Source organism: Pristis pectinata, chromosome 7, assembly GCF_009764475.1.
Source record: "Pristis pectinata isolate sPriPec2 chromosome 7, sPriPec2.1.pri, whole genome shotgun sequence".
In the NCBI taxonomy this organism is placed as follows: domain Eukaryota; kingdom Metazoa; phylum Chordata; class Chondrichthyes; order Rhinopristiformes; family Pristidae; genus Pristis; species Pristis pectinata.
Genome location: NC_067411.1, coordinates 67,250,427 through 67,269,294, shown reverse-complemented (window position 1 = coordinate 67,269,294; position 18,868 = coordinate 67,250,427). Strand labels below are relative to the sequence as shown.

General features: G+C 44.1%; 1 protein-coding gene and 1 long non-coding RNA gene across 2 annotated transcripts in view; one reads left to right on the top strand and one right to left on the bottom strand.

Annotated features, from left to right (window-relative positions):
* The window catches only part of LOC127572771 (long-chain fatty acid transport protein 6-like), a 44,131-nt gene extending 41,464 nt beyond the window's left edge, over window positions 1-2,667 (bottom strand). Inside the window, exon 1 of the mRNA XM_052020381.1 lies at window positions 1,910-2,667. Coding sequence (XP_051876341.1) covers window positions 1,910-2,396 — 487 coding nt within the window. The 5' untranslated portion in view covers window positions 2,397-2,667. The remainder of the gene's footprint in view (window positions 1-1,909) is intronic.
* The window catches only part of LOC127572772 (uncharacterized), a 61,340-nt gene continuing 44,479 nt past the window's right edge, over window positions 2,008-18,868 (top strand). Inside the window, exon 1 of the long non-coding RNA XR_007956685.1 lies at window positions 2,008-2,147. This is a non-coding gene — a long non-coding RNA (uncharacterized LOC127572772). The remainder of the gene's footprint in view (window positions 2,148-18,868) is intronic.

The following is an 18,868-nucleotide window of genomic DNA, read 5'->3' as shown; positions in this document are numbered from 1 at the left end:
TGCAGATGCTTGGGAGTGCTTAAGGTATATCTTGTTTTGCTAAAAGTTTGCTATAAGCAACTGCCCAAGTATGTGCAGCTCTGCACATAGGCATCTTTAGATGAAGTATAAAAGGAGGGACACAAACATGCAAATCTTTGAGTGGGGATCAGTACAGAACTCAGGTTACACTGTTTACTCTCTCTCTGTATCCCTCACTCCCGTTAGCAACTCCCGCTAGCGTTAAATAATAAAGCGCTTATTGTACGCTCCTTGGTTCTGCTGTTGTCTACTTTATTACAGTACAGACTGACTTCCACACATCAAATTTATAAACTCATAGGTCTCACGAACCATCTACACATGGTGAAGCTGTTTGGCCTTTTCACACTTTCTTGTAAACATTCGGTTGTGTTCTCCAGTTTTTTTTTCTTGTCCTGCCAAGAACCAGGTATGCCTTCACCATGACAATGTGTAAACCAGTCTTACACAAGTTTATCGAGGTTGCTGATTTGGCTTCATAAATGGTCCCATGCTTAGCAATATCCTTGCTTTAGTATTTTTTTAATTTTTTTTCCATTTCATGTCTGGTGTCATCACAGACACTAAAATGATTCCTCAGGTTGCACACAGACTTGTTCCCCAATGAATTTCTGTAGAATTTCAAATTCGTATATAATTGTAATATAACTGTACAAGTGTAGAGATAAACCCAGTAATAGCAGACCAGTTTAACTGCAGTGATGGGAAAAGTTCTTGAAATAATAATGATGGATAAACAAGTGTGAATCAAGTAGCTAAAGCCAGCCTGGAATTGTTAAAATCTTGTTTATCTAACTTGATGGATTTTGGTACCTGAAAGAAATGCAGTTGCTGTGGAATGTGGATTTTAAAATGATAGGCTTGTCATCAATAGTTAAGCTTCTGGTAAAAAAAACATCATAATAACCTGGATAGAAAATTGGCCATATAACACGAAAAAAAGTAGTATTGAAAGATTGCTTTTTGGGCTGAATGGTAGTATAGAACGCAGGACAGTACAGCACAGGAACGGGTCCTACAGCCCACAATGTTGTGCCAAACTAATTAAATTTGCAATCAAATGCCCAACTAAACTAATCTCTTCTGCCTACAAATCCTTCCATTTCCTACACATTCATGTGCCTATCCAAGAGCCTCTTGAACGCCCCCATCAAATTTGCCTCCACCACCACACCTGGCAATGCATTCTAGGCACCCACCACTCTAAAAAAAAACTTGCCCCATACAGATCCTTTGGACTTACCCCCTCTCACCTTAAATGCATGCCCTCTGGTATTAGACATTTCAACCCTGGGAAAGATACTGGCTGTCTACGCCTTTCATAATCTTATAAACTTCCATCAGATCTCCAGTCAGCCTCCGCCACTCCAGAGAAAACAATCCAAGTATGTCCAACCTCTCCTTAGAGCACATGCCCTCTAATCCAGGCAGCATGCAGGTAAACTTCATCTACACCTTCAACAAAGCCTCGACATCCTTCCTGTAATGGGGTGACCAGAACTGAATGCAATACTCCATATGCACCCTAACTGGAGTTTTATAAAGCTGCAGCATTCCCGACTCTTGCACTCAGTACCACGACTAATAAAAGCAAGCATGCCAAATGCCTTCTTTACCACCCTATCAATCTGTGTAGCCAGTTCTTCCACCCCCACCCCCCTCCCAAGACCAAGACCAGTAGAAGGACCACTGTTATTTTTTAATATTTATTAGCAACTTCGACTTGGGTGTACAGGACACAATTTTCATAGATGCAGATGAGAAGATGTGGGGGGGGGGGGTGAGAGGGAGGAAGAGCGGGGGGAGGGGGTATTGTGTAAGAAAGCCCCTGGCTACCCCACTGCCTGTCAGGCGCTGGAGAGAGAAAGAAATGCATGTCCTTCCCTACCTGCTCCGACTATCAGGGTCGTAGCACCCGAGGCGTCCAAGCAGTGCAGCAGCGACCGTGAGCGCATGTTAGTGTTGAGGAACGCCAGGGCGCAGCCCAGCTTGGACAAGCCGAACCAAACACACACGAAGTCGGGCTCGTTGCTCATCAGTAGGGCCACCGTCTCCCCGGCTCGCAACCCAGCCCGGGGCCGAGCGAAGACCTGGGCGACCTGGTCGCTCCTTCTATCCACCTCCCGGTAAGTGTAAGAGCGACCCTCGTATAAGAGGAAGGTCTTGTTCGGGTTCGACTTCGTCCGCTGAGCGAAGCGGTCGAGCACGGTGACCACCCTGCCGGTTAAGTAGATTCGCAGCAACTTGAAGCCGAAGCTGCCGAACCGGAGTAGAAAGAGCGCGTCCTCGAACGGGCACGGCAGCCTGACCTTCAGTAGCAGGAGCAAGCCCAGGGCTGCTGCTGCCGCCGCCACCACTGCCGCCACAGACAGCATCGTGTCCGGCCGCTGCTCCAGACCTCACACTGTACCACTGATCTCTCCTTCCCTGAGCCTCCGCGACTACTTGGGCAGTCCTTCCTGCCAAACCCTCCCTGGTTCAATCGCGTTACATCTAGAATGTCCTTCTTCTCGCCCCTCCTCAGCTCCCAATATATAGAAGGGCAATGGCCGGACAGTGTAAACGTTCAGCAACAAATAAAGACGGGTCATCCTGCAACTGAGGTCCTGTGCAGTAAGAAGTTTAGCATTTGTCCACCAGAGCCAAGCTTGCTGTTGTGTTATTATGTAATTATAATAAAGAACTACAGTTCCAGTAAGCAATGCAAAGGGTCACATGGGGGTACAGGAAATGGCTGTAAAAAGAGAGGGAAAGCAAGCGGTCTGTTATTGGTTAACAAAATATTCAGATGTTAAACCCATGTGAAGTTTGTCTCTTGATGAAGAATGAACATAATGTGGTGTAAGAAGTTGGTGTGAGACCTAAACAGGGAGAGTAGAGGAGTACTGTGTGCAATTGAGAAAGAGACTCAGTGAGTACAAAAGAAAAGCTGTAATAAGACAGAGAAAAAGCTGGCTGGTGTGGCAAGAGAGCACATTGTTCCTGAAGTTCAGCAGATACCAGATTTGCCAAGAGAGATTCAGGTGAGAGGCCGAGAGTTCCCGTTATGGATAAGCTAAGTCCTCCCACGCCTATGCAGTTTACTGGCAATCTAATTGATAATTGGAAATGCTTCAAACAGGGATTCAACATATATTTAGATGCTAGTGGAGCGGGAAGGAACAATGAAAAATTGAAAGCGTCTAGTTTTCTGCACGTGATTGGCGAAGATGCTTTAGACATCTATAACAGCTTTCAAATTGATGAGACAGCTTTTGAGTTGGGCACTTTGATGAAAAAAATTGAGTAATTTACCCAAGTAAAAACATCACATTTGAGAGAGATTTTCCTGTGACCAGAAACAAGGTGTTAGCTTCGACCAATACTTAGCTGAGCTTCACACACTGAGTAAATTTTGTGAATCTGGAGATTTAAGAAACTCACTAGTTAAAGACAGAAAAGTTTGTGGAATTCCAGGTAATGGACTCAGAGAAAGACTGTTACATGAAAAGGATTTGACCCTGAAAAAGGCAGTGAATATGTGTAGGTCAGCAGAAACCACATGAGCACAAGCTCAAGAGATGCACAGGGCAGACACAACAGTGCATGCTGTGAAAACAGAGAAGCAGCACACAAGGCATTTCCGAAAGCAACAGCAAAGCAAAGAGGAAGGCTCAAACAGCAAATGCAGCGGATGTGGAGGTAGACACATTCCAAAGATGTGTCCTGCTTATGGGAAGTCCTGCAATAGCTGTGGGAAGAAGAATCACTTTGCAAGGTGCTGCAAAGCTGGGGCTAACAAGAGAAAGGTGCACACAATTGATGAGGAAATGGAGGAATTCTTTGTGGATTCTGTACAGACTGTGGCTGCTGGTAAAACAGAATGGATTGTTCCAGTAACTGTGAATGAGACAGTAATTCCATGCAAGCTTGACACCAGAGCTCAGGTGAATCTCTTATCCATGGATGATTATATGACTTTCACAGTAAAGAGTAAGATTTACCCTGTGAAGTTAAAAGTGACAGGCTACACAGGAGAGAAGGTTCCAGTAAAAGGGGGCTGTATGGTGACCTTTAAGAACAAGGGGCAGCACTTAAAATCATAGCTACTGATTGTAGAAACGAGAGTACAGCCAATATTAGGTCTGAGTGCATGTGCAAAGCTCAACCTAGTGAAAAGAGTTTTCATTGTAGCTTCACATACGAAAGATGACCACACAACACTCATGGAAGAGTATGCAGATGTCCTTGAGGGGCTCAGATGCTTACCTGGTGTACACAAAATTCACATAGATGAGGCAGTGGCTCCTGTTGTCCATGCATACAGGAAAGTTCCATTTCAACTTAGAGGTGAACTTAAACAAGAACTAGCATGCATGGAACGGTCAAATGTCATACCGAAAATTGAAGAACCAACAGATTGGGTGAGTTCACTGGTCATTGTGCAAAAGAAAAATGGAGCATTGCGGATATGTCTAGACCCAAGAGATCTCAATAAAGCCATCGAGAGAGCATTTTAAATTGCCAACATGGGAGGACATCATGTCCCGGTTTTCAGGTGCCAAATGGTTTAACAAGCTCGACACATTGTCTGAGTTTTGACAGATGAAGCTTGATGAGGCAAGTTCGAGACTGTGTACTTTTAACACACCACAGGGAAGATATCGCTATCTTCGGCTGCCATATGGGATCCTGTCCACACCAGAAGTCTACCATAAAACCATCTACATGATTTTTGAGGGCATGCCTGGTGTCAAGACCATGATGGATGACATCATCGTCTGGGGGTCCACCAAGGAGGAACATGATACTCGACTGAGACAAGTGCTTGATGTGACAAGGAATGTCAATTTGAAGTTAAACAAAGAGAAATGTGAGTTTGGTGTAAAGACACTGACCTTCATAGGAGATGTCATATCTGAAGAGGGCGTGAAGCCTGACCCAAGAAAGACGTCAGCCATTGAAAACATGGAGAGGCCCCAAAACAAAGAGGAGGTGAGATGTTTTTTAGGGATGGTGGCTAAGTTCATCCCTCAACTGTCAACAGTGTCAGCACCACTTGAGCAACAAAATGAATGAATTTGGTCTCATGAGCAAGAAGAGTGTTTCCAGCCCGTGCTGAAGTTTTATGATCCGGAAAGGTGTATCAGAGTATCAGCTGATGCATCCTGGCACAGCCTTGGATCGGTACTACTGCAGCAGCATGATGGCAAATGGCAACCTGTGGCCTATGCATCAAGGGCTTTAACAAGTGCGGAAGCCAACTATGCACAGATAGAGAAAGAGCTTCTTGCCAGCACATATGCATGTGAAAGGTTCCATCAGTACATCTATGGGCAAGCTATTGAAGTGGAGACAGACCATAAACTATTGGTCTCAATTATGTCCAAACCACTAAATGACTGTCCCATGAGGCTACAGCGCATATTGATAAGGCTGCAGAAATATGATGTGAAGATGATCTACACACCGGGAAAATATATGTTTGCTGCTGATGCGCTGTCTTGAGCAGTCGCCAAGACAGAAAAGAGTGACCAACAGGTTAATGCAGATATACAGGCCTATGTTGACATGATTGTCACCTCTCTTCCAGTATCTCCGGAGAGAACAGAGCAGATTAGGAAAGCAGCAAAGGCAGATGAAACCATGAAAGTACTCGATGATACAATACAGAAAGGATGGCCAGCAGCAAAGGATGACTGTCCAATGTGTATTCTGGATTACTGGGCATGCAGAGCTGAACTGTCAGTAGTGAAAAATATGGTCTTCAAAGGGAATAGGCTTCTGATTCCAGTGTCACTACGCAAGGAGATACTCCAGAAGATAAACAAAGGGCATCTTGGGGAGGAAAAATGTAAACGTAGAGCACGTGAAGCGACCTACTGGCCAAGAATGAACCAAGACATAAGCCAGACCACTGCATCATGTGAAATATGCCTTACCTACAGACCAAAGCAGCAAGCAGAACCACTTACACCACACCCTGTACCAGACAGGCCGTATTTCAAAATTGGAGTGGATTTGTTTGACAGTAATGGGAAGAGCCATATTGTTGTAACAGACTACTTTTCCAATTACTCAGAGGTTGCGACACTGTGTTACGGACTCAGTGAAAGTCCCTTTAAGATAGAGAGTGTGTGTGTATGTGTGTGTGGGGCGTGCTTACGTCAATAGAAGATAAAGGACGTAATGACGTTGTTGAAGAAGTTAGAAGAAGAAGAAGAGAGAGAGAAGGGAGAGAGACACCAGCCTGCTAGTGTTCTCTCTCGATGGATGAGAAACAATAACTGTGTTTGCCACAGAAATCCATGTATGGAAGTTGGAAGTAATCCGGTGGAGTTCACTTTGTTGCTGACCTGTAGAAGGAAACAGGTATTTGTGTGTGGACGACCACGGTTCGGATGCTTTTCGGGGTGAGGAAGTCACTACCGAGTAAACACTGGAGTGTCGTTTGGGTTCCATCGTGGAACATTTGGAGTTCGTATTTACTCTCTCTATGTTTCTCTACGTCTAAGTCTTATCTTCAGACAACGGTGGTTGTTGAAGAAGCCCTTGCTCATGTTTCACCTTATGGCTTGCGGAACTGAACTTTAAGAACCATTCCGGAACTGGGAGTTTTGGACTTTGCCACACACACACACGAAGAGTTTAGTTTTGGGGTTAACGTTCGAGGTTTAACATTTTTGAATTCTAACATACTAACATTTTTACTTTTATTTTACGTATTATCATAAGTAGTGATTAATAAAATAGTTTTTAATACTGAATCATGCTCAGTGTGTTTCTTTTGTTGCTGGTTCGTGACAACTGCAATAAACATCCAGCAAAGCAGTTATCACGTTCCTGAAAGCTGTGTTTGCGAGGCATGAAGTTCCATGTGAAGTAGATTCTGGCACATGGTCCATGCAAGGAGTTGTGCAAGAGGAAGTAAGTCCACATTCATACCAAATCTAGACGGAGTGAGGGACACCTCTGAGGAGGAACCACATGGGTCTACGACCACAAGCTCCAACCCCTGGCTGTGACCCGTCCCCTGTCAGTACACCAAAGGGGCCAGCATACGGAGAAAATGAACACGTGGACCAGAGTTCCCAGGAAAATATCAATAGTAATGCAGCAAATGAAAGCAACACACCTGCAAAAACAAGTACCAGACCACAAAGGACCATTAAACCACGTCAGAGACTGATTGAAAGCTGCTGAGTGGACAAGGGTTCTTGGCAGGTTTTTAAGGACAAAGTATTGTGTTTGTTTTTCTTTAAGGGGGGAAGATGTGTTATACGTAGTTGTAATAAAGAACTACAGTTCCTAGTAGACAATGCAAGGGGTCACATGGGGGAACAGGAAGCGGCTGTAAAAAGAGAGGGAAAGCAAGCCAGCCTGTTGTTGGTTAATAAAAATGTTCAGATGTTAAACCCACATGAAGTTTGTCTCTTGATGAAGAACAAACATAACAATCTGGAATGTCCTTTTTCTCGCCCCTCCTCAACTCCCAATAAATAGAAGGGCAATGACTGGACAGTGTAAATGAAATATTCTCCAGCAACAAAGGCGGGACATCCTGCAACCGGGGTCCTGTGCAGTAAGAAGTTTAGCATTTGTCCTCCAGAGCCAAGTTTGCTGTCTTTACGTTAATCCACTTTATTAGAAGCTTTGCATCTGAATCGAGAGACTGGAACGCTTGAAGTTCCATGCACCATAAATAGGCATGGTATAAATGGGGTTTTTAGGCACCTCTTGCACGGCCACGGACTTCACTCTGTGCCTTTTTGTTTGCATTTAGGCCTTGTTTTTGCACAGTTTTTTTCTCTATCCTTTCATTGTCTTGTATAATTTATATTCTGTGTGTTGTCTATACCTACCTGCTTGTGATGTTGCTGCAAGCAAGTTTTTCATTGTATCTGTACCTCACCGTACTTGTGCACATGACGGTAAACTCAATGATTTGACTGGGATACATTGAAGTACAATTTGGGTGACCATTTTTGTGCTGTTTTAATATAGGACACCAACTTTTTAACACTAGAGGGGTACCCCCACCGTGCATAAGGTGAAATTGTGGGAAAAAATGCAGAAATGAAGCATAAACCTTCCACCAAACAACAAAACATTTTTTAAAAATCTGCTCATTACAGAGAAAATAAACTTGGGCAATACTTTATTTAACTATTGCACTTAGATGAGCCCTCCTCTTGTACTTTTGCTTTCCTGCAGATTCTCTCTTTACAACGATCTTTTCTAAGGTCGCTTTGCTTTTCAACAGATTATCATAGAAGGCTGTGCAGTCAAGGTCAAAATTTCATCACATTAACAAAATAGCCTTCATTGCAGAAACTCAGAGCCATGATATTTCAAGTGACCATGCTGTGTTGATTATTAAAAAGATTTGTTCAACAAGGGCAGTATTGTCAGATAGACACAATATCAATTCAATTGCCTTTGCCGGATCTGAACATTCCACCACATTTCTGTGCATTTCCTGAAAATTATTGTGCCACCTTTCAGAAGATGGCACTTCCTGTGTGCATTCAGATATCAGTCAGGAGATCATGGATTTTGTATTTTCCTATTCATCAAAAAGACAGTTCTCTTATGTTAAACTTAGGGTAGCAATTCTTGTTTGATAGTGGCCAGGCTTCTTGGTCATTCCGACTCCAGCATATACTTCAATGAGACTTGCACAAGCTGCTCTATGCATCCCCCGGATCCATGTAACTTGGTGTTGATGATGCATTAAAGAATTCCATGAACGAATTTACCTGTCCTCATTCAAATATTGCAAGAACATCTTTGTGTCTGATGTGAAAAATCTTTTTCTGAGCCTCTGCAAAGTTATGTTGAAGGACATAGATTTGCAGTGCAGCTTCAGTCACTGAAAATTAATTTTTTTCTCCACAGCCTGTGCCATCTTATGAAAATGGCTATTTGTTACTAGTAAAAGCGAGCCAAACTTTGGTGCAAGGGTCTTTAAGGATGTTTTTCAACATTGACCCTTTTCTTGAAATGGGAAATATGCCTTCTGTCCCTCGAAAATCAACAAAATTGCACCCAAATAATCCAATAAGGCTTTCAGTTCTTCTCCACGAACAACATAAATATTTATAAACTTTAACGGCAAAGCACTCCAGGTCAAGTGGAAGATAATAATCTACTATTTGTAGACAGTTATTAACAGTGTGAGCACCACAACCAATACCAAATATCTATTTCCCTTCTCCAACCTGCAACCTTCACTATACATTGCTTTTGCAAACTTATTTAGCATGAGTAACATTTATATTGATATTATTTGCACAAATCCAACAAGCTTTTCACTGAGCTGATATTTCTTGATAAGTTGATGAAGAAATTAACACTGCAGGTCAGATGATTCAGCAAGTAGAGAAGTAAACTATGATTTTTGATTTTACCCCAGTCGCTGGAAGTAAATTACACACCAGAACCAGGAGCAGCTTGTAATCTTTGTTAATGTTTCCAGGCTATAGGAACACTCCTTTAACTTACCAGTAACTTTTCTGTTGACAGTGACACCAATACATTGCAGATGATTGTCTTAGATTTTGACATTATAGAGGAAAAGTTTTTTTAATGAACTGCAATGTACAATCATTGTATCTTATATTTTGACGAGGGTGCATAGAACAGTAAGCAACTCATCTTCTATATCTTACTTTACAAAAGAATGTGAAAACACTTAGAGGTGTTCAATTATTTTGTTCAGTGTCCTTGTGTTTCCTTATTCAAAGATTATTACTTCTCCTGCCATTAGAGACTGAAACAATTCCTTGACAGGTCTGAAAAATTGTACTGCTGTTGCCAACAACTGACATATCTTTCTTCAAAATCTTCAATACTTTTAAAAGGTCCTTGTTAAAATCACAGGCATGATTTTGTGCCATGTCAGCAATTTTAGCAAGGTTTGCATTAGCTCATGGAGTGGAAGTTGCATGTGTGCTGTGTCTTTTAACATATTGTAGCTGTTGCACACCAGCTACTACGTGGACTTTACAGAGCAAGGTCTTGATTCAGTGGCAAAGAGACCAAAGTGACTGGAGACCTGACTTAATGCTCACACATTGGTGGGCACATGTGTAGGTGCCACCTGGCATGTATGCACTCACTTGTCATCTTGTACACACCATCTCAGTCCCTGCTTAATCCACCTCCACCACTCACCCTCTCCTTGACTCCTCGTGTCCTTCAATTGAGTATCATCCTGATCTCCCTGCTCTCTAACCTCCTCCTACCGGAGACTCCAGCCCTTACATCCCCCTCCCTCTCTGGATATAACTGCCCATGTTCCAGGCCACACTGTTTCTGAATCACTGAGTGTGGGTCTTCAGGCTCCTGTACCTCCTCCCTAATGGTCATAACAAAAAGAGGGCGTCTCCCGGATGGTGGGAGTCCTTAGTGATGGATGCTGCCTTCTTGAGGCACTGCCTCCTGAAGATGCCCTCGACAGTGGAGAGGGTTGTGCCCGTGATGAAGCTGGCTGAGTCTACAACCCTCTGCAGCCTTTGAGATACTGTATTGGTTTATTATTGTCACTTGTACCGAGGTACAGTGAAAAATTTGTCTTGCATACCAGCTCCTGATCCCAGCTGTGCTTTGGTCCTGGCTCCTGACCACACACCTGGCCCTGATTCCCAGCTCCTGGCCACACTCCTGCCCAGGTTCCCAGCCCCCATATCTAGCCGCACACCTGGCCCTGTCCCTGGTCACACCTCTACCATGGTTCTGTTATTGGAGGTGTTGGGATGTTCCCACCCTCTTGCTGAGGATGGGTGGCTAAGGCAGAAGAAGGAGTGTGGCTAGCTAATGACAGCCATTTGAACTAGGTTCAAGCACAGTATATACACAGTTGCTCATTGCAAAGGCTGCACGCAGTAAAATTGATCTCTATTATCTTGAGCGCATGACAATTTTATTGAATTGTAGATTTGTTTCAGGAACATAGCCATTTGGCAAAATTGAGTTGTTTTATTAAAAAGTGCTATCGTCATTAAGAGTCAGAAAATACAGGATAATTTGCCACTGCTTAAGAAAATATAGGGGCACCTATGTTATGGCTTAAATACAAACTATTCCATTAGAACAGGACATATGGTCACCCTAAAAATAAGATGATAATTTTCAGGCAGACATTGACTTATGTATGTTCTCTGTCAATCAATAGAGTTGACAGAGTGCCCAGGCCATTCTTATTGTGCCCAGACTTAATTAAAATTCAATCAGTGAACTGCCAATATCAATAAAGAAAGGTTTATGAAGGTCCAAATAAGTGTGTATTTTAGGTTGTCCTGAGATGTTGGGCAACCAATGGAATACTTTTCTGAAAATAAGTTATTATTATAATGTAGGAAATACAGCAACCATTTTGCACACTATGTGCTTAGTGGCCAGGACACCTCTCTCCCTTTGATGAGTAGGAGGTGGCCAGACAAATTCAGAGCTGTGATAGAGTGAGTTGGGGGAGTTCCCCTGCTTTGTGCCATATCTGGCACTGGTGCTTTCTAAAAGTTGCTTGATAATTTGGAGGACGAAATGTCTGGCAGGAACCTTTGACTTAAAGGCACCCTGAAGCAATTTAAGTGGCACATGCATTTTTTAAGGTGTATGGTAATTAGCAATATTAAGCTGTATGATAGATGGACCTTGCAGAGAGTAGTAAACACAGCCCAGTCCATCACAGGCTTTTCAATTCCTTCCATCCAGTCCATCTTCACAGTGCATTGCTTCAGGAAGGCTAATTGTATCGTCAAGGATGCCTGCCACCCTGACCATTCCCCTTTCTCTCTTCAGCCTCTGGGAGAAAATATAGGAGCTTGAGAGCCCAGGCAACCACACTAAAGAAGAGCTTCCTCCCCACTGCTATCAGACTAATGAACCAATCACCTTTTTCACATCCCCTTCCTGATGGTGCTGCCACGTTCTCAGACTCTTAATTCTACCTCTGTCCGTTATTCCTTCATTGTCACTTTAGCATTTCTATTTGCACTACTTCAGATTGCACTACTATCTTTGCACCATTCTGTTGTTTGGTACTCATTGCTGTGTTTATTGATTGTTGTACTTATTATTACTATGTATACTGTTTACTCAGCTTCACATGAGCAATGGATTTCATTGCACCCTGGTGTACATGACAATAAACTTATCTGAATCTGAATATTCTGAAGCATCAGACATAATGACTTCAACCAAGACCACAAATTCTCTGATGGAATAGTCGAGGTGCATAGATTAAGAAGGAAGCAGGATGAAGGACCTCTTCCTCTCTAATGGATCTGTGTGCCCAGCTAAATTTTTCACCAGCATTAGAAGGAGCTGGATGAATGGTGAATATCCCAAGCATTATTTCTGGACAAAACTGCAAAGCAGGAACCAAAATAACATAATTGATACTGTCATTGGGAGATGCCTGTTCATATCTCTCTAGCTCTCGGCACATTCCCCTCTTCGTCAATCAGAATGAAACTCTTACTTCTGCTTCTCTTGCATTCCCAAAACCTGTTATTGCCCCCATCACCACTTATTCTCATTATAATGCATACCATACTAACCTGAAAGTTCTTCAGCAGGGCACAGGCTAACACATGCACTTCCACTCTTCTTGCAGTCAAAGCTGAAACTCATCAGAAAGGAACAGATAATTATAGGAGGTCTTGCTCTTCTATAAATACCGGCATCAAATGACAAGAGGGTAATTGACATCATTTGAAAGAAAGACTCGCATTTACACCACATTTTCATGGTTTTGGGGTGTTCCAAATTGCTTTTGTCAAATGCTTTACAAGTGCCTTTGAACTGCAGTCACACTTGTAATGTAGGAAACATAACTGTTTATTTGCACACTCTGAGCCCAGAGAAACAGCAATGTGAAAATGACCAGATAGTTTTCTTTGTGATATTCAGTGGAGATAGATACTGGCTGGGACATGGGGGATAACTCTCTGAAATATTGCCTTGGGGTCTTTTACATCTGCCTGAGAGGATGGATGGGGGCTTGGGTTCATATCTCATCTGAATGTGGGTGACAGAGGCACACTATGATGGAGATTCCCAGGATGGAGTCCATGCACAGTAGGGAATGTTTAGGCACAAAATATTTGTGTTAATCAAACATGTTTTTTTGGATTCTCCTCCATTTAATTGCTGCTCCCCAGTGGCCAGCTTCTATTAGCATGCTGACACAAGAGTCTGCAAATGTTGGAATTTGGAGCAACAAACAATCTGCTGGAGGAAATTAGCAGGTCGAGCAGCATCTCTGGGAGGAAAGGAATTGTTGATGTTTCAGGTTGAAACCCTGCGTCAGGACTGAGAGTGGAGAGGTGAGATGGCCAGTATAAAGAGGGGAAGGAGAGTAGTAAAACAGGAGTCTGTGGTGATTGGTGGACTGAGGAGGGGTGTAAGATGGCAGGCAGGTAGTGCCAGGTATGGGAGGGGAGCACAGCCGGAGTTGGGAGACAGTGGTAGGTGAATGATAGATGGAGGCAGAGAAAGAGAGAGGGATAAAAAATATTGAGATGGAGATGGATCAAGGGGGGGGGGGAGGGGGAGTGTGAAGGTGGGGGGCAGCTGCTGGAGGGAGATAAGCAGGAAAACAAAAGAGCTACCAGTGCTGGAATCTAATAAGTAAAGGAGGTGTGTAGTGGTGGATGGAATCAGGAGGGGGATGAAGATGGGGGCTGGGGGGGGGGAAGTAGAGGGAAAGGAGACAAAAATTGGAGGACTGGAGGAGTAATGGAAGGGGGAAGGGGAACAACCCACCGGCGGGAGGATTACCTAAAATTGGAAGAGGCGGGAGGATTACCTAAAATTGGAAGACTCAGTGTTCATGACATTGCGATGTTGACCTCCCAGGCAGAACATGAGGTGTTGTTCCTCTGGTTCGTGTTGGGCCTCACCCTGATAGTAGAGAAGGCCAAGGGTGGACAGGTCAGTGTGGGAGTGGGAAGGGGAACTGAAATGGCATGTAACTGGGAGTTCAGGATGGCCATTGTGGACCAAGAGGAGATACTCTGCAAAACGGTCGTCCAGTCTGCACTTGGTCTTGCCGATGTAGGGGAGGCCACACAGGGACTCTGAATGCAATAGATGAGGTTGGAGGAAGTGCATGTGAACCTTTGCCTCACCTGGGTGGGCTGCTTAGGTCCCTGGATGGTGGTGAGGAAGGAGGTGTAAGGCCAATTGCTGCATCTACTGCAAGGGCAGGGGAATGTCCCAGGGGTCAGGGAGGGGTGTGGTGAGGGATGAGCGGACCAGGGAGTCATGAGGGTGTGGCCTCTGCAGAAGGTGGAAAGGGATAGGAAGATGTGGCTGGAGGTCGTATCTCGTTGCAGCTGGCGGAAATGACAAAGGATGATATGCTGGATGCGTAGGCTCATAGAGTGAAAGGTGAGGACTATAACTGGATCTGCGTCCTGTCTGGGGGGGGGGGGGGTGGTGGGGGTGAGAACAGTACGAGAAACAGAAGCGATGCGAGAGCAGGCTCTATCAACCACAGCAGAAGGGAAGCCGTGGTTCATGGTTCATGAAAAAGGAGGACATTTCAGATATCCTGAAATGGAAAGCTTCATCTTGAGAGCAGATGCAGCAGAGATAGAGAAACTGGAAGAAAGGAATAGCATCCTTACAAGAGACAGGGTGGGAAGAGGTGCAGTCTAAGTAGCTGTGGGAGTCAGTGGGTTTATAGTAAATATCAGTGAATGGTTTGTCACCTGAGATGGAGACAGAGAGATCTAGAAAAGGGAGAGAAGCGTCAGAAATGGTCCACATGAATTTGAGAGCAGGGTGGAAGTTAGATACGATAAGATCTTTATTAGTCACATGTACATCGAAACACGCAGTGAAATACACCTTTTGCGTAGAGTGTTCTGGGGGCAGCCCGCAAGTGTCGCCACACTTCTGGCGCCGACGTAGCATGCCCACAACTTCCTAACCCGTACATCTTTGGAATGTGGGAGGAAACTGGAGCACCCGGATGAAACCCACGCAGACATGGGGAGAATGTACAAACTCCTTACAGACAGCAGCCAGAATTGAACCCAGTCCTCTGGCACTGTAAAGCGTTACGCTAAGGGGCAAAGGTTCTGCACAGGTGCAGGAAGCAGCACCAATGCAGTCATCAATGTAACAGAGGAAGAGTCGGGGAGTGGTACCAGCAATGGGTTGGAACAGGGACTGTTCCACGTAGCCAAGAAAAAGACAGGCATAGCTGGGGCCCATGTGGGTGGCCATGACTACACTTTTGTAGGAAGTGAGAGGAGTCAAAAGAGAAGTTGCTCAGGGTAAGAACAAGTTCAGCCAGGCAGACGAGAGTATTGTTGGAGGGGAATTGGTTTAATCTTTGTTGTAGAAAGAAGCGGAGGGCTTTGAGACCTTCCTGATGGGGGATGGAGGTGTATAAAAACTGGACATCCACAGTGAAGATGAGGCGGTGGGGGCCGGGGAATCGGAAGTTGTCAAAATGGTGGAGGGCATGCGAGGTGTCCTGGATATAGGTGGGAATGCACTGGACAAGGGGAGACAGTATGGAGTCAAGGTATGAGGAGATAGGTTCAGTGAGGCAAGAGCAGGCAGGAACAATGGGCCACCCACAGTTCACCCACAGGTGAACCACCCACCCCCACCCCCTCCCCTTGCTGCTTCTGGTTCCAACCGCCATTCACCTCTCCCCTGTAGGTTCCCATTCTCATATCCTTCACTAATCAGGGTCCAGCACTGGTAGCCTTTTGTGTTCCTGCTTATCTCCCTCCATCAGCAGTCTCCCAGTTTCACACTCCCCTTCTCCCAGCTCGCTCCATCTGCCTCTCAATTTTTTTTTCTCCCTCTCTCTTTGTCTGCCTCCATCTATCACTCACCTGCCGCTGTCTCCCAACTCATCCCCTCCCCTCCCCTCCCCTCCCCTCCCCTACCTGGCACAACCTGCTTGTCATCTTACACCCCTCCTCAGCCCACAAATCACTTTGGACTCCTGTCTCACCATTCCCCTTCCCCTCCTTATACTGGCCACCTCGCCTCTCCACTCTCAGTCCTGATGCAGGGTTTCGACTTGAAACATTGATGATCCCTTTCTTCCCACAGACGGAACATAGAGTAAGGAACAGTACAGCACAGGAACAGGCCTTTCAGCCCACAATGTTGTGTCCAACTAATTAAACTAATGACACCAAATCCCGTCAGTCTGGCACACGATCCATATCCCTCCATTCCCTGCATATTCACATGCCTATCTAAGAGCCTCTTAAATGCCTCCATTATGTCTGCCTCCACCACCACCCCTGGCAGTGCATCCCAGGCACCCACCACTCCCTGTGTGGAAAAAAAACTTGTCCCGCACACCTCCTTTGAACTTTCCCCCTCTCACTTTAAATGCATGCCCTCTAGTATTAGACATTTGGATCCTGGGAAAAAAGATACCAGCTGTCTCCTCTATCTATGGCTCTCATTATTTTATAAACTCCTATTAGCTCTCCCCTCAGCCTCTGCCACTCCAGAGAAAACAACTCTGGTTTGTCCTGCCTCTCCTTATAGCACATACACTCTAATCTAGGCAGCACTCCCCTCATGATTTTAAATACCATCATGAGGCCACCCCTCAACCTCCTACACTCCAGGGAAAAAAGTCCTAGCCTATCCAGTCTCTCCTTATAACTCAAGTCCTCCAATCTCGGTAACATCCTCATGAATCTTTTCTGCACCATTTCCAGCCTAATGACATCCCTTGTAGAGCTGGGTGATCAGAACTGCACACAATCATGAAGCAGCTTCGAGGTCCATGACAACCTACAGCCAACTCTTTAGCCCTGTTAGATCTGGAGATGATATTGTCCAGAAGGGTCTTTGGAAGTCAAGAATAAGGTGCAAATCTTGTGGTCACAGCCGTTTTATTGGATGTTCATAACAAAGAAATGGCAGTAAAGAACTGTGAGCAAGTAACACTAACTCTAACTGTAACTAACTCACTCCAACACACTCTAACAAAGAACCTGCCTTGTGGTCTTTCTTTATACTGAAAAGTGGTTCGAGCTGGATAGATAAGGGAGTCTTTACTGATAAGAACAACCTGTGAGACAACAGGACAGTCTTGATTTATGCTGCCATGACATCTCAGGCTTACAGACAAAGAAATGACAGAAGTACAGAACCAACATTACTACAAATGACTGAAAATCCACTGAACATTTACAGACAAGCAGGTGATTCTACAAACATATAAGCAAGCATAAAGAAAGTTAAACTACAAGAAAAATAACAATTTAGACCCTAATCCAACAGCTCACATCAATCTCTTCCACACATGCATGGTGATTCACCCAATGCCTCTTCCATTAGATCAATGGAACTCTCCAGAATATGTCTCTAGGAAGATGCCTTCTTTGGTTTTAGTGTTGTTTATTGTGGTGAAGCTTGCAGCCACTATTACTCTGAAAATAAAATTGGGAGTAAATTGATCTCAGAAGTGTTTTACAAAGCTCATTTGAAAACAAGCCTTCAGCTCCTGTCAACATTCAGCAAGTTTGTCTCTTGAATAGATGACACATGGGTTTAGATTAAAAAAAGATAATAACTGATGTAGTTACACATTGTGCTGGTGAGAATTTGTTGGGAGCATTTTGTTCACTTTTTTTACTTTCATTGGCCTTGGATAAGATCCATAATAAGCCATCAGGAGGTTAAAAAAATGGTAAAATAGGGTTATAGTTTCTGAAGATGAGGAAGTTGGAGGACGTTATGGATGCTCATCTAACTCTGTTCACCGAGGAAACCCTCCGCATGTATCCTGATTAGATTAAACCAACTCTTCACCAGCTAGGAATTGGTATGAATCCTGAACATAACATGATTTTAAAAATTCTTCAGTCAGAGTCATAGGCCATTGGGCACACACTGTGACTGTCATTATCAGAGGTGAGGATTGATTAGTGGCTGTACACTAACTTAATCGTAAAACAAATTTACTTCCATTTTCCTGTACCTTTGTACTTTGTACCTTTGATTGATAGCAGTGACTGTGCTGACCTACCTTTGCTGCCATAAGAGTGTTGCTGCTTTTCCAATGCCTTCATAAGTTCAAGACACACATATTAGTGAATTAAATAACACTGTCACCACAATTTGGGAGGATTCCCCTTGGCCAAGAAGTTGTAGGGTCCTAGTGTATACATACTATGTGGCCTTTGGATGGCACACCAATGACTGTTCTGGTTGTTAGCCACTGCTGCAAACTCCTGTCAAACCCCAGTCTTGAGTGCTACTGAACAACCTTTGCATTTGTTTGTAAAGGAAAATGTGCTGTCTGTGATTGAGGCTGGATTAGGGGTCTGGGGCTGGGGACATTGGGAGGGAGCCGCAAGAGAAGGTCAAGTGTTGGAGTCTTGATTGGCACTGGGGAGGAGTTGGTTAAAGCCACGGCCAACATTCAGGATCGGGTGTTGTGACTTTGAACAAGCTACTTGAAGACTGGAGTTGTAGGTGTAACAGGTCTTTACTTCAGCACAAGTACACACACAGAGGAGATCTGCAGGGAGAATCCCTTGAATGCAAAGTATGAGTTTTTACACTCTTTAAGTACAAAGATAATAGTAGGTGATCAAATACAATTTCAATAGTGACCATGCATAGCTTACTTCAATATTTTGGGTGTGAACAAATGGTTCCATGGAGTTATACATCTAGAATGGGAGCACATCTTAAGTGACAAGATCATAAAGCACTTTGTTGGGACAAAGTAGTTCACATAAACAATCTAAAATCTTCTAAGGACAAAACAGACATCAAAAGTAACCTTCTTTTACCAAAGTATTGTCAGGGCAGACTCTCTGGGTACATGAACACCCCAAGAATTGCTTGACAGAACAAATAT